The 16,089-nt window shown below is 50.6% G+C and overlaps 1 protein-coding gene across 1 annotated transcript in view; it reads right to left on the minus strand.

The window, feature by feature from the left end:
- GNA12 (G protein subunit alpha 12) overlaps positions 1 to 16,089 on the minus strand; it is a 108,895-nt gene that overhangs the window by 58,358 nt on the left and 34,448 nt on the right. The window contains exon 2 of the mRNA XM_047089312.1: positions 6,302 to 6,517. Coding sequence (XP_046945268.1) covers positions 6,302 to 6,517 — 216 coding nt within the window. The remainder of the gene's footprint in view (positions 1 to 6,301; positions 6,518 to 16,089) is intronic.

Here is a 16,089-nt window from a genome sequence, read left to right on the forward strand (position 1 = left end):
AGGGCCCGACGGAGGGGCGTTCCCAGCCCGAGGGCTCGCGAGCCGCGTCTCTACAGCCCTTACACGGCTCGCGTCCGTGGGGTGAGGGCCGGGCGGAGCAGGCGACGAGGCAGGGCCAACACGGATCGTGGCCGTGCAGGAAGTCAAGCCCTGGGGGCCACAAAAGGTGAGCACGACACGTGTGGGTTTTCCGTCAGGCGCTAGGGTGCCGCGTCCAGTGATTCTTTTGATGGCGTAAAGTATAAAATCATAAATTATGAGCCAGTATGTAGTATAAAGTTACCCGAGGCCACAGGGTCATGTCCCTCTTAAACTGTCACACTCAGAGGACTGTCAGGGGGCAGCACCCGCACACGCCCATGACGAACAGCTGTCCTGTCCATCTACAATTCAGCCGGTGCACTCAGCCTCTCCGAGCTCCTCTGCTGAGGTCGGGAAGACTCGATTCCTTTAAACGTGACGGGGGGGGGGGGGGGGGGGGAATAAATCTCTGTACTAAGCAGAATCCTTTCATTTCCAGGAATCAAGAAACCCGGGGCCGTCAGCGTAAACGTGCTTCTCTGAGCGGAGCCTTCGATTCCGTCTTCAAAGCAGGAGACAGAAGACATCGTCAAGCCAACACAACGTCCCACCCCTTTGAAAGAGGAACGGAAAGGATGCACCGAGTGTCCACGGTCGACGTGAATCGTCCTGTGTGCGTGCCACACGTCCACCCGCGCGGCCTCCCCGCCATCTGCACGGATGCTGGGCTCACAATCGGACAACGGGAGGTCACGTGGAGACTCCGGGGACTGTCTGGTCCTCTGAGCGCGAGAAGGTGCGCCTGACCTAGGGTCACACCAAGCCGTTTCCGGAGCCGTCGGGCCACAGTCTCGAGAGCACACTGGCTGCCTTCAGGCAGGCAGGTCGGCACCCGGTGAGCCCCCTGGCTGCTCTCAGGGGTCAGGGTCAGGGGAGCTGGTGATGAACACGAGGTAGACTACATAACGAGCCGAGAGTCATGCAGAAGCAATCGCCCCAGGAGCGGTAAATCCGAAGAGGTGGGACCGAGTGTCAGAACCACTGGTGCTCGGGCCGCAGTTCTCAGTCTGTCACCGGGCCTTCCGAGGGAGCCCAGCAGCCGGCCTCCGCCCGCCCACCACTGAGCCACTTCTGGAAACCTGAGAGCGGCTGCAAGCACACAGCGGTTCTGAGGCATATGGGGGTCCTGCACTGCTCCACACCGCCCCTCGTTCCCGGGCCGGAACAGGGTGGACAGGGAACCCAGGCCAGACCGGCGGCCTCCCCCCACCACCGAGCCCGGTCTCCTCCCTGCTCCCGCAGTGGCTACGCTGGTGAGACCCTGTTGTGTCGCCACCGCCTCGTGACCACAGGGGAGGCGAACCGGCCTGAGCAGGAGAAGGGGGACAGTGCCAAGGAAGGCACAGAGAGGTTCCCCGGTGGCCTCACGGTCCTGCACGTCTGCTGAATGCCCTCCCCCCCCCCACCCGGCTGCCCCTCACTCCCATCTTTACACAGCTCCCCCATAAACACCTCCCCCCATCCCTCCCTGCCCGGCTGGAAGTGCCTACTTTCTCCCTTTGGGCCTAACGTAGCCTGTATCTTCCTCAATTATATTTCTTGGCACATTTCACTGCAATTATTTGTTTGTAAGTGTGTCTGTCTCACCAGCTTTCAGAACAAATGGAACTCGACCTCAGCACAGCGCCCGGCACGCAGGGAGGGCTAAGTGAGTGTCCGCCTGCCACATGGCCCAGCAAGGACCACGATGTGCAAACTCACGGTCACTATCGGGGTGGAACTTATACACAAAAGACAACGTGCCCACCTCCGCTGTACTGTAGTAACGAACGAGACCCTAATTTCAAAGTATCACAGAAAACAGGTAAGTAGTGAATATGTTATCCATATTCTATATTACAGGCACGTGAATTAGCGCATAAATCGCAGAATTCATTTAAAGACCCAAAACTGTCTTTAGCTAGCACAAGGTCATAGGCAGAGATGATACTTATGTTCGTCTACCTATGAGGAAACCTCTGGTGTGCCTTGCTACGTCTCAGAAGCGCTGTGAAAGGTAAGATCTAACGTAGTGTGGTTGTGCGCTTTGTTTCTGAGCCGCAGAGCTTATCAAATTCCGCGTGTGACTGGCAGTCGACCTCAGGGACCACACAGAAGGGCCAGGCGGCCTCCTCTTTGGAGCGGGAGGAGCCCTGGCCGGCACACCCACCCTGCTCTCCGCCGAGGAGGAAGGGCCCTCACACGGCCGTCACCAGACTAGGCCTTTCTCCTCCCTCTCCCTGGACTGGCAAGTAAACCCAGAGGGCAGAGGGGACGGGGACAGTCTAACACCTGGTGGACAGCAATTCTCAAAGTAGCTGGATCTCTCCAGTGAGAGACTGTCAAGGGCCTGTCGCCTGGGGAGGAAAAAAGAAAAAAAAAAAAAAGAAAACCAAGTTGATGAAGCATCACCCTGGAAAGGATGTGACACTTAAGAAAGGTCCCCAGAGGAGAGAGAGCAAGGTCGGACTGCAGATGGGGAAGGGAAGGGCCTGGTCGTGTTGCACGGAGATGCTTCTGTTCCCCACGGCGGGCCCTGCCTGCACGCCTCGGCAATAATGACCACGAAGGCCTACTGTCCCCCATTTCAACCAGATGCTCTGATTTTTAACTTATTCTTTAACTTTAGGGGGGCAGGGGGAAGGGAGAAAATGCCAAGCAGGCTCCAAGCTCAGTGTGGGGCCCGACGCAGGGCTCAATCCCATGACCGTGGCATCATGACCGGAGCTGAAATCAAGACTCAGATGCTCACCCGACAAAGCTACCCAGCTGCCCTACTGATTTTTATAAAAAAAACACACACACAGAAAAGTACAAAGTAGAAGAATAACAAACATTGGGTGGCTCAGTCGGTTAAGCAGCCGACGCCTGATTTCAGCTCAGGTCACGATCTCACAGTTTGTGGGTTTGAGCCCCGTGTCGGGCTCTATGTTCACTGTTCGGAGCCTGCTTTGGATCCTCTGTCCCCCTCTCTCCGCCCCGCCTCCGTGCCGTCTCTGTCGAATAAATGTTTAAAAAAACTGAAGAAAAAAACCCAAACAAACACCTGGGGCGCCTGGGTGGCTCAGCTGGTGGGGCAACCGGCTTGGGCCCAGGTCATGATCCCACGGTTCGTGAGTCTGAGCCCCGCAGTGGGGTCCATGCCGTCAGCACAGAGCCTGCTTCGGTTCGATCCTCTCTCTCTGTCCCTCCCCCGCTCGTGCTCTCTCTCCCGCTCAGAAACAAACAAACGGACGAATAACAAATATGTACCTACCACCCAGTGAACCAAACCCAGGGGCAGCTGCTCCCGGTTACGGCGGCCGTGAAGCCTACAGGACTGCCGGGAACAGTACGCCTCTCGGGCACCGCGTCTTCGGGGAGCCCGGCTGCTGGGCGCACAAGACGGAAACAGAGGCCAGTACCCACCTTGCACCAGTTTCACCTACCCCACGCCGAGGTGAGGTCTAGATTAAGGGCTCTCGGGGACAGGCTATTGTTGGCCTTATGACTGCCATACCCCCAGCCTATCACACCCGTGCCCAGCACAGAAGGTGCTCCTTAAGTGTTGGATGAATGAATGGAGTTAGAAAGACGCAGACTGGCTTCTGAGGCCCAAGTTGCTCGCAGGGATTACTATGAAGACGGGCTTTGGAAGCCTTAACCTCTGCGGCTTATTTCCATGTCCTTCCCTGCACGAGGCCTCGACCTCAGCTGGGAGGCCCCTAGCTCGACATGACTGCCCCCCACATGACTGTGGAACAAGGCAGACAGGAGTCTGGCAAAACCACCCCCACACCACCCTCCCTGACGGAAGGCTTACCAAGCAAGAGCTCTGAGTAATCAGCTGTGGATGCCTACATGTGCCTCTCTGGTCAATTCTCGACGGGTAGTAGTGATTCCACGTTCTTTACAGGGACAAAGACTCAAACCCCAGTGTTACACGGAGATGCTGTATTCCCTAGCCGTTCCGGATGTTCCTGCCCTTTAGAAGATTAAGATTTCTTTCTGTGACAACTGCATCTTCCAGTTCTGTCGACTGTTCCACCATAATTTTATTTTATTTTATTCTATTCTATTTTATTTTAACGTTTATTTATTTTTGAGACAGAGAGAGACAGAGCATGAATGGGGGAGGGTCAGAGAGAGGGAGACACGGAATCTGAAACAGGCTCCAGGCTCTGAGCTGTCAGCACAGAGCCCGACGCGGGACTTGAACTCACGGACCGTGAGATCATGACCTGAGCCGAAGTCGGCCGCTTAACCGACTGAGCCACCCAGGCGCTCCTCCACCGTAATTTTTGAAGTTAACTTGAAAAAGCAGGTCAAGGTGAGAAATGTCCCCGGTTGGATCCAGCGATGGGTATTAAGGCGAGTGGGCAAAAGCTTCAGGGGCAACAGGACACCTGCATCGCCTCAAAGCACCCCCCCCCCCCCCCCCACTGCATATATGACAGTACCCGGGAGCTTGACAGCTGAGAAACCCAGCAGCCACGGCCTTCACTGAGCCACGAAGGCTCGTGTCGCTACGAGGGGGCACACCATCGCCTCTGCAGTTTTCTGGCCAAAAACGAATAATCTCATCCTAACGAGGAGGAAATACCAGACAAACCCAAGTAGGGACATTCCACAAAATAACTGATCGGTGCTCTTTAATGGTGTCAAGGTCACAGAAATCAAGGAAAGACGGAGGACCATCACTGACAGAGGACTGTCACTGACTGCAGACTAAGGCAATGTGGGGTCCTGAGCCGGATCCTGGCACACAGGGAAGTTCCCAGCGGAAAACGGTGCAACCGGAAAAACGTCTGCTGTTTCATTCACGATATGGAACCAACACGAGTCTCCCGGTCACGGCGGCCGTGCTACGGCTGTGGGCCAGGTCAGCCTTAGGGGCGACGGGGTGAACAGCATATGGAAACTGAACGGAAAAAACGACCAGGCAGACCACATAAATACATGACAAAAATACAAATGACTCATTAGAGAAAAGTGGCAAAAGCACCAAAGGCATATCCCAGAAGGCACACAGAGCCGATAAGCATCATCAGGGGAATTTCAATGACACCACGAGAAGCTACTATCACAATTTTAAAGCCAGGTAACACTAGTATCAGCGAGGACGAGAGCTAACGGGGACCCTTTTCTGCTGCTGGCAGAGGTGGTACAGGGACGACCACCCCGGAACATGACCTGCTGCATCCGGTCCATTTGGAGGCACAGGCGTCCGCGGACTGGGCAGCCCTCCTCACCCTGTACGTGTCGCAAGGAAACCCCCGAACACGTGCGTCTGGAGACACACAAGAGAGACCACAGCAGTTCTGTGTGGAGTGGCAAAACACGGAAAATGGTTCCCAAGCACAGCTCTGAGAGAACGGACGGATCCTGTTTATCCCACCGTGGGCAGACGGCCGCAGAGAAAATGAAGGAACCACAGCCACAGCAACGCGAATGAATTCCGAAGTCGCAAGTCACAGGAGAGCATATTCACTATGAAACCATTTACATAAAGTCTGAAAGTAGACAAGACCGTTTAAAAATACATCTTGTAGCAAAACTGTCAAGAAAGGGACTGATGGTTCAAAACGTGGGGTCCCAGCCCACAGGGCAAAGGGAGTGAGAGTCACAGGTGCTTCTGGCCCCCCGGGGTGTGGACGGACGGACGGACGGACGGACGGCGGGCACGGCTGCTCCTGTTACAGGGGAAGTCTGAAGCCCTGTCTAGAGCGAATGAAGGGTCGTTAGGAAAAAGCCAAACGCAAACAGGCGTGTCTTCAATGAATCTAAATGACAAAGACGACCAGGCATATTTCAAAACTTTTGGACATTAAAACGGAAGGAAAGAACCCAAAGAAAGCAAGTGGACGGTTCGGATTAGCAACCAAGGAGCTGATCTGGAAGGAAAGAGTCACCACCTGCCAGCCGGGAGCTGCACCGTACAAGCCGGAAAGCGGTTTCAAGGAGACGTTACCTTTCCACCATGCACAAGGCCTGAACCTTTTAAGCTCCTTGAGTTACACGGAGCTTTAACAATACTTTGTACTCCTTGTACTTACTGAGCCAGAATGAATGAATATTGCCCCTGCTGAACCATTTAGATAGCTTCATTTGCCTCCAGTGTGTTTGCTGGTGGTGGTGTTGAATATTAGGATGTACAGCAATTTGCAGCTTGCCTGTACTCTGACGGTTTTTAAGGAACTTCTGAAGGCCAAAACCGGTCATGAAAATCACGATCGTGTAGCCTGGGGGAGGGCTCACTCACCAGCTGGAACTCGCTCCTCCGGCTAAAAGCCTCCCTGATGCCGGAGTCCCTCCAGAGAGCGCTCAGGGCGGGGACGTACAGCTGGAAGGTTGCAGGCTCCACGGGCAGCCCCGCCTTGTTCTCAAAGGCCAGGAGAAACATGCCGTGCTTCTCATTTTCCGAATACTGCCACGGGATGCCCAGCTTGTCTCGCGCATCCACGAGGACCCTTGAGCCCTAGGAGATAAAGGAGACAGAGAGGGTTCAATTGCACTCCCAAGACCGCACCACGACAGAGGGCCTCGGCACAGGCCTTGACCGTCACGCAGCAGCAAACTCACAGGCTATCAACCAGGGTCTGTCTCCTGGTTCGTTTGGTCAAGTCACCCGTGTCTCAACTCGCTGAAAACTGGCAGCTCCTCGACACCAGGAGGACACGAGGGTCTGAAAGCCTGGAGCGAATGGGCGAGCCACCAACAGGTGGCCAGTAACCACCAGACGGGACAAAACCGAGACGCACAAGCCGAGCGGCCTGCCCCCCCGAAACAGGGGCCCGTGGGCACATCCTGGATTGAATGCCGCCGCTGTTAGCGATGAGGAGAGGCTGTTTTTCATTATTTGGCTTAGTTCCTCACTGTTAGAAATAGAGTATTCTTGGCCCCTTTCTTACCTCACAGACAGGTTAAGAAAGGGGATGGAGAAACAGCCTCCACCCAGGTAGGTGTCCAGTCTGCGGGGGACACTGTCCTGGGGATAACGGCCCCCCTGGGCAGTAACGAGGTCCAGTTCATCATTCTCACCCCAGGGCTTCCAAATTAGCAACACCGTATGGAAGCAAGTCTCTGAGTTCTTCTGAGGGGACCCAATGAACGCTCTCTGGCACCGTGAATCCTGCGGGGGGGGGGGGGGGGGCAAAGACCAGCGGGGGGCCTGTCTGCAAAAGCCTTCGCAGGCTCAGGGTGGTCTGGTGGGGCCTGGAACGACAGGGGGCAGTAACTCGTCTCCCGGCACAGAGAACACCAGGACCTCACTGCTACTGGGCACTTGCTTTAAAAAAACAATAATAATCAGGGCACCTGGGAGGCTTAGTCAGTTGAGCGTCTGACTTTGGCTCAGGTCACGATCTCGCCATTGATGAGTTCGAGCCCCGCATCAGGCTCTGTGCTGACAGCTCGGAGCCTGGAGCCTGCCTCGGATTCTGTGTCTCCCACTGTCTCTCCTCCACCCCTCCCCCGCTCATGCTCTGTCTCAAAAATAAACATTAAAAAATAGTAATAGTAACGGCTTTATAGGATATATGTCACATACAATCCCCCCATTTAAACTGTACAACTCAGTGGAAGTTTCACGTCCAACAACTTGGGTCAGAGCGGATTCATTCATCATCAGTTGTGCCTTCCTTGTATCCCTGCTGTAGCATGTGTGGCGCCTACAACTTTCATTTCTGCATCGAAACACTGAGCCGGATGGTAACGGGGACCAAAAAGAGTAGTGCAATTTTTCCTCCAGGTCTAGACCGGGACTGTGCGGTGACAGATGTTCCTGCGAGTTCCCTCCTCGGGGCCCACACTCATCTGCCATCCATAACCAGGCCCATTTCTACTGATCCACAAACACATGTCCAAGGCCCACAGGCACCATGGGTAAACAGGTTTAGGAAGCAGAGTCTGATCTGTAGAAACTCGGAATCTAGCTAGGGAAACAGACCTATGAATTAAAACAATCGATAACCATTCACCATAAAAATACTCAGAAAACTAGGAATAGAGGAGAACTTCCTTAACTTTGAGAAGACTCACAAAAACTGACAGCTAATGTCATAATTAACAGTGAAGGACTGAATCCTTTTCTCTAAAATCAGGAACAAGAGAAGGCGCCCACTTGTGGAGGTGCCAATCAATACAGTAGTGGTAGTTCTAGCCGGTAATGGCAAGGTAAAGACATGCAAGGTATAGAGATCAGCAAGAAGGAAAAATGAAACTGAGTCTGTTTGCAGATAAAATGAAATGATGGTCTATGTGGAAAATTCCAAGGCATCTACCAAAAAAACTTCCTCGTGAATTCATTCGGCAAGGTCGCCGGATGTAAAATTAACCTACAGAAATCAAATGTCTTTCTACTTGCTAGCAATGAACGTGTGGAAACTGTAATTTAAAATGCCGTATCAACAATCATTAAGAAAGTAGAAATCGTATAAAACATGTCCAGGACCTGTACGTTGAAAACTACAAAATGTTGACGAAAGAAACCAAAGTCAACCTAACAAATGGAGAGACATACCATGTTCATGGATTGGGAGTTTCAAAATAGTAAATATTTTCTCTAAATTGATATACAAGTCTAACACAATTTCTATAAATCCCAGCAAGATCTTTTAGGGGCACGAATATGGATATATGAGTGCTGTATATAGATGTGTGTGTGTGTGTGTGTGTGTGTGTGTGTGTATAGCTATCCTAAAATTTTTGGAAAGGTATTAGGTTAGCTGCAACAATTTAGAAAAAGAAACTCAGTGAAAGGAATCACTCAACTCAATTTCAACACTTACTATGTAGCTATGGTAATCAAGATTGTGCGGTACTGGTGACAGGACAGGAACAGACACATAGATCAACTGAACACAACTGAGAACCCAGAGATGGCCCCACATAAGTGTGGCCCACTGAGTTTTATAAAGATCCAATCACAGAGAGGGAGAACAGCCTTTTCAACAAATGATGCGGGAGCAACTGGGCATCCACAGGCAAAGGAAAAAAGAACCCTGACCTCCAACCTCACATTTTATACAGAATCCACTCAAGAGGCAAAACTAGAACGTAGGAGAAAATCTTCCGGATCTACAGTTCAGTGAATAGTTCCTAGGTGACGCAATGCATAATTTATAAAAGAAAACATCAAGAAGCTGGACTTCATCAAAATTAAGACTGTGCTCTTCAGGAGACTCTCTGAAGAGGCTGAAAAGATGCTCTACGGACTAGGAGGCAATACCCACCACACATCTGACAAAGGACGTGAATCCAGAATTTATACAGAACACTCAAAACTCAACAGTTAGAAACACAATCCAGTTAGGAAATGGGCAGAAGACACGATGAGACGTTTCGCCAGAGAGCACACACAGAGAGCACGCAAGCAGGTGAGAGACCAGGTGTTCAAGGCCACCAGCCATCAGGGCAAAGCAGGTTAAGACCAGAGGAGGTACCGTTACACAGTATTCAAACAGCTGAAACGAACAAACAAAACCAGTGACAACACCAGAGGGTGGTGAGGGCGCAGAGGTATTTAATCTCTCATTCATTGTTGACGGGATCTAAGGCGGCACAGCCACTCTGGAAACCGTTTTCCGGTTTCTTAAAAAATTAAACCTGTATTTATCAAACAATCCAGCCATCTCACTCCTGGGCACTGACCTCAGAGAAATGAGAATTTACGTCCGCACAGAAACATGTGCAAGAATGTTCATAGCAGCTTTATTCATAACAGCCTAGAGCTGGAAACAGCCCCAAAGTCCTTCAATAGACAAATGGTCACACGCTGTGGGGCCCCCGTACCAGGAAAAAGGACATGGCAGTAAAAGGGAATGAACACTTGATTCATGGAACAACCTGGACGGGGCTCAAAAAAAATTATGCTGAGTAAAAAAAAAAAAAAAGCCAGTCTCAGAAGATCACATGCTATGTGATTCTGTGTATAGACTATTCTTGAAGTGACAAAATTATAAAGACAGAACACAAATTAGTGGCTGCCAGGGACTGGGAACGGCAGAGGAAGCAGGGGGGTGGGGGACGGTCCCAGGGTAGCTGGAGATCTACACACACACACACACACACACACACACACACACACACACACACACAGTAACAATGTCAATTTCCTGATGGTGATAGTGCACTGGAGTTCTAGAAAATGTAACCACGGGGGAAAACCGTGATACCTCTCCCCTGCTATCTTTGCAAGTGCCTGGGAACCTAGAATTATCTCAAAATATATTTTTATTTTATTATTTTTTAAGTTTATTATTTATTTTTGAGAGAGCGAGCACGAGTGGGGGAGGGGCAGAGCGAGAGGGAGAGAGAATCCCAAGCAGGCTTTGCACTGTCAGCATGGAGCCCGACCGGGAGGCGGTGGGGGGGGGCGGGGCTCGATCTCACGAACTGTGAGATCGTGACCTGGCTGATGTCGGACGCTTAACCGGCTGCGCCACCCAAGCGCCCCCAAAACGTTTTTTCTTTTTTTTTTTTTTTAATTTTTTTTTTCAACGTTTATTTATTTTTGGGACAGAGAGAGACAGAGCATGAGCGGGGGAGGGGCAGAGAGAGAGGGAGACACAGAATCGGAAACAGGCTCCAGGCTCCGAGCCATCAGCCCAGAGCCTGACGCGGGGCTCGAACTCACGGAGCGCGAGATCGTGACCTGGCTGAAGTCGGACGCTCAACCGACTGCGCACCCAGGCGCCCCCCAAAACGTTTTTTCAAAAGCTAACTAGCAGCCATGACAGTAAATGTTCCAATTTCGTGGTGTGGAAAGGTAAGGTTTACCAGGGGTGGGGTAGGAGGGTGGAGATTAGCAGGAAAATGAGATGGATGGGTCTCAGCAGAGCCTGAAGCGCAGGTTAATTTCAACCTGGCACCAATGGACTAGAACCCACCCAGAGGAAAACAGGACTTGAATAAATCCTCAGCTCTCCTTCCTCTGGGTTCCAACCACCCCATTCCTCCCTCTGGGTCCTTCCCGTCTCCCCATTTTCTGACAACGTCACACCAAACTCCCGCCTGCCCAAAAGGACAGTCTCGGAAAGCTTCAAGAACCCAAGAGAACAAAGATGTTTCACATTCTCCACATTACGCGGGGCAAGAAATATCTGAGCACAGAGAAGGCAGAAGAGACCTCTCTGCTGAGGTTCTTGGCACAGGGTCACAGCACCCTTGCGGAAACCAGACAAAGGCTCCCACCGTCCTCGCACACAAGGCCCCTCTTCCGGCAGAGGGGCTGGGTCGGGATTCGAGCCCTCCCCCAGCCCCAGCCCCAGCCCCAGGTCAGGTGACCAACCCAACTACCTCTCCTGAAAATCCAGCCCGCTCAAGTTCAACTCAGGAAATGCGGTCTGACACACAGTGCTCTTCTGACACATCAAAAAGTCTGGCTCGACAAGGAGCACATCCTCACTCACACAGTAAACTGAACCTCTGCTCCCGGGGGGTTTCATTTTCATGTGTCAGAGATGAAGGCAGGGAATCAAAACGGACTTGGAGGCCCGAGCGATCGTTTCCAAGACTGCTTTCAACACTGCACCAACCAGGCCTTGCCTAATTACTGGGGTGAACACAAGTTTGGCTTAAAACACCCTGGTCTATCCAAAAGCAGCCTGTGTTCCCACCACACACTACCACCCAGGCAAGCTTGGACACGGTCCAAATGAACTTCACCCAAACACGAAGAAAAGGCTCCTTATTTCTCTCTCTTTAAAAACCCAGGGAAAGTGAGAAAACTGCTGACGAACTTTGAATTACTCTGGTTAGCTAGAGTCGTTTTCTGAATCGACGTCTCTGCATACGAAGGAGAAAAGTACCGAGAAAAGAGAGGTCTCTTTTGCCTTTTTAAGTGTGTCCCAGTGAAGAACCATTCTCTGCCACCTTTATTCTGAACACCCAAAATGGACATCAAGGAGAGGTTTCCCCTTTGGGACATCTGCCTAAAATCGGGGCCCCCTTTTTCTTCCTTTTTAGACAGAGTATCAAGTCTTGGGAATGTTCTGCCCGCTGTGCTTTTGCAGAACGGATCGTTACAGGTGTCGCCATCATTGTATGGAGCTGCAGTGCTTCCAAGACACCAGAATATAGGAGGCAGGCTGCGATCAGCACCTTGCCTCATTTCTTCCCACCAAAGACCTACTTCCTGAAACACAAAGCCCAGAAAATCCTAAAATCCACATATACTCAGTAGGAAAAAGAGGAGAAGTTAAGGGAGAAGGCAGTCTGCTTGTGTCATTCATCGTTCTCTCAGTAACAGTGTTACACAAGTATTCACTTTTTGATAACCATACGCTTGATTCAGTTACCTAAAGCGAACAGTTAAAAGTCTGAAGCCGTTTGGTGACTTCATCTCAATACGATGTAACACTTTAACCTGTTCAAAGAACACAGTTTTAAGACGACTTCTAAATCCAGCCACTGAAACTTCTGGTCAAAGAACAGAGTCCCCGTCTGCTGGGGATGTACAATTGGGTGGGTTTGGGGGGGGGTTCAGCTTTATTGGATGGAGACCCAAGACGGCAAATCCTGTCATCTCATTTCAAACTACATGTGCTGAGTTTAGTCCCCAATCAAAGCGAATCTTTTCGGCCACTCCTCACTAAGCTCTTCCCACAGCAAATTCCAGAGCCCAGACACACCTAAAATGCTGGCAGATCAAACGAGCTGTTCCTGCAGAACGAAGGCCGCAGGTGCGCGAGGAACCCGGTGAGGCCCGAAGGTGCCCCCCACCAGCCACAGCCCATCTCCTCGGAAATCGGCTGCTGCTTTTTTTTTAAACCCACCAGGGCCGGGTTGTGCGCCTTGGGCCACCGTCCAAATAAAAGAAACGCTGCCAGAAATGTAAACAGGATACACTTCGACTGCACGAGTCCAGCAAGGAGGGGCCGAGGGCTCCTCGCAGATTCTCTCTGGAATGAAGGGGAGGAGAGCTCCTAACTCAGAGGTCAGAGCAGCCGCGAGGGAGGGACGGGGAGGGCCGGTACTTCCGGGGCAGACACGACAGCACCCCCCTCGTCCAGCCCCCTCGTCCCACGTGCGCGTGCGCTTTGGGAACAGACGCACTAACAGACGTTCCTCCCACCCGCAGAGCTCGCCCTTCAGGCAAAGACAGGCACCAGGGAAGGGGGTCAAGAGCCAAAGAGGTGCTAAACATGGCACCTGCCCGAGGGCCTTCTAGAGGGAGAAGCGGCACAGAGGCAGGAGAAGGGTCGTGCGTGTGGAGGATTTACTCCGCAGAAGCAGGAAACCAGGAAAGGTCTGGAAGGAGCGGCTGCGGCAGGTGCGGTGGGCGGGGCGGGTGCAGGTTCAGGTGCAGGGGGGCGGTCGGAAGGCCACCCCCAAGGAAGAGGGGAGCAGCCCCCAAACGCGGAGGGCCGCAATCACACCACCAAGCAGCTCTCCACACGGAGTCCAGAGGAGGGTCTGGCTTGGGCCCGCGGGGGGGCCTGGGTAAGCGGAAGGCAAACTAGATTTAACGGGACGGGAAACCCGAGGCAACGCTTCCAGGAAATGGGACGGTCAGAGAAACCCTGGGTTGAGGCAAATGCAAACTGTCGTCTGGAGCGTTCTCCGGCACCCGGGGGAAGGCTGGTGCTCCTGGAAGCTAAAAAACACATCAATAAACAAACAAGGAATTCAGCATCAGCTCAGAATTCCTCAGATCTCCTCTGGTGGAATGTGAAAATCCACGCTGCATCTCACAGCTCAAGAGCCAGCAGGCTGGGGACTTGTGAGGTCACCTCCCAGAGCCACACAGAGAGCAGTCTCTCCTCTTCCTGTTCAAGGTGGAGGCTCCAAGCCTGGAACCCACTTGGACTAAACATTCACTAAACGTTCCACGGACAAGCTCTAGCACCAGGGGGAGCAGAGCCTTCCTGGTCAAGTACAGAAAATAAGAAAGCAATCTGAGAATAATACTAAATATGATTCCAAGGGGGAAAACGTCCCACAAACACCACCAACAGGTAACACAGCTTAATGCACGAATTCGGTGCTTTCACAATTCAAATTTCAGTGCAGTACAAAATTCAGCATGAAATAACGTAGCAGGCTTTTAAGTAACTGAATAGAACATAACGGTAAGTATCTGACTAACTTATAAATAGTAACAGCCAGCGTTTCACGGAAATCCTGTTCTAGTTAAAGGAAGAGCTGGATATATGCAGGGCGCCCGGGTGGCTAGTTGGCTGGGTATCTGCCGTGTGACCAACACTGTGTTAAGTGCTCAACACCCATTCAGCTCCTTCCGCTTTTTAACCCCGTGAGGGGAAGAGTTACTATGCCCATTTTACAGATGAGAAAAACTGAAGCTCCATCACAGCCGGTGAAGTGTGATTCTGTGATTCTAAAGCTGGTGTTTTCTATCTATATTCTTTATGTCTACGCGTCTATCAGGGGAATGAGGGAAGGAAGACAGGCAGGCGACAGACGTTCACACAGCTGACAGCAGACCCCAAGACTACGCCTGAACTGACCTTTGGGGACCTGACATTGGCTGGTATTCTCTAGAAGATTAAAAAAAAAACCCAGTAATTAAAATCTACAAGTATGGGATATGCTTATGCCTGGCTCAGTTACACAGAATTTAATGAGTTCAGATGGTACCTTAATCTTCAAAGAGTAAAAACCTTTCATTCATGTGAACTACCTCAGCAGCACAGAATTCGAACATTCGATGGCTTTCTGTCCAACAGAGAGGCCCTGAGCCACCACGGCCACTGAACGGTACAAGAGTGGCCAGTCTGAATTGAGGTGTTATAAATACATACCAGATTTCAAAGTCTTAGCGTGAAAAATATACATAAATATCTTTTACTTTTTAATTCTGTTTACATGTTGAAGTAACATTCTGATATCTTGGGTTATTAATGTATTAATTTTCTTCCATTTACCTCTCAATGTGGCTAAGTCAAAGTATGAATTTGCGGCTCACAGTACATTTCTGTTGGACTGAATCGCTATACATTTCTTAAAATGGAATTTGTTTCTTTCTGATCATAAAAATATTTTTAGTGCAGAAAGGAGAGGGAGGAAACATAGAAATGTATTAAGAAGAAAATGAAATCCTTGGGGTACGCTGGGTGGCTCAGTCGGTTGAGCGACTGACTTCAGCTCAGGTCACGATCTCACATTTCGTGAGTTCGAGCCCCGCGTCGGGCTCTGTGCTGACAGCTCGGAGCCTGGAGCCTGCTTCGGATTCTGTGTCTCTCTCTCTGCCCCTAACCCACTCACATTCTGTCTCTGTCTCTCTCAAAAATAAACAAACATTAAAAAAAGTTTAAAAAAAGAAAATGAAATCCTCAAGAATATTACTATTTAGAAATGACTGTTGTTAATGTAGAGTGTTACCAGTCTCCTTCTTTACAGACATCCCCTTTGTGTGTAGAAACATTTTAGAAATCTTCAACATTTCTAGCAGTATCTCAAACATTTCCCCGTGTCATTAACTATTTCAAAACTTCAGGATTTGTAACTGCTGCGTGATAACCCAACATATGGGATGGGCTATAATTAGACTGATCCCCTGTTGCTGAACATCTGAGCGGCTTCCAGAGCATGGCAAGCGTGAACCGCAATATGCCAGGAGCTGGCCGGCCGGGCAACATCCACACACATCTCACTATTCTCCCGTGACAGACTCCTCTAAGTCGCATTATGGGATTCCTGGGTCAAAAAGTATGCACGGTTACTTCTGAGGCTTTTGATAATCATTACTGAACTTCTCTCCAGAACGGCTGCACCAATTTAATCATTTATATCTGGTAATTTTTCATTTTCCTAAAATTGATTCTTTTTTTAAATTGGTCTCTTTGGTTTTTCTAAAATTATCCTCCAATGATATTTAACCAGTCCCATCTTTAAATCATGGTGACAAGGTAATCACAGTAATTAGCAACTGTGAAAATGAAGCAAATTTAGGACACACACATATACACACTGACAACCCAAAGTCAGAAAGAAACAGAAAATTAACAGACATCTCGCTACTCTACTTCTAATATATTTTTATGTAAGCATTCTCTTTCCTCTAAGTCCTAATGATAAAACGTGAATAAA

The sequence above is a fragment of the Lynx rufus genome, unplaced genomic scaffold (assembly GCF_022079265.1).
Source record: "Lynx rufus isolate CCGP_SWC_20201006 ecotype Redwood Valley unplaced genomic scaffold, mLynRuf1.p SCAF_27, whole genome shotgun sequence".
NCBI lineage: Eukaryota > Metazoa > Chordata > Mammalia > Carnivora > Felidae > Lynx > Lynx rufus.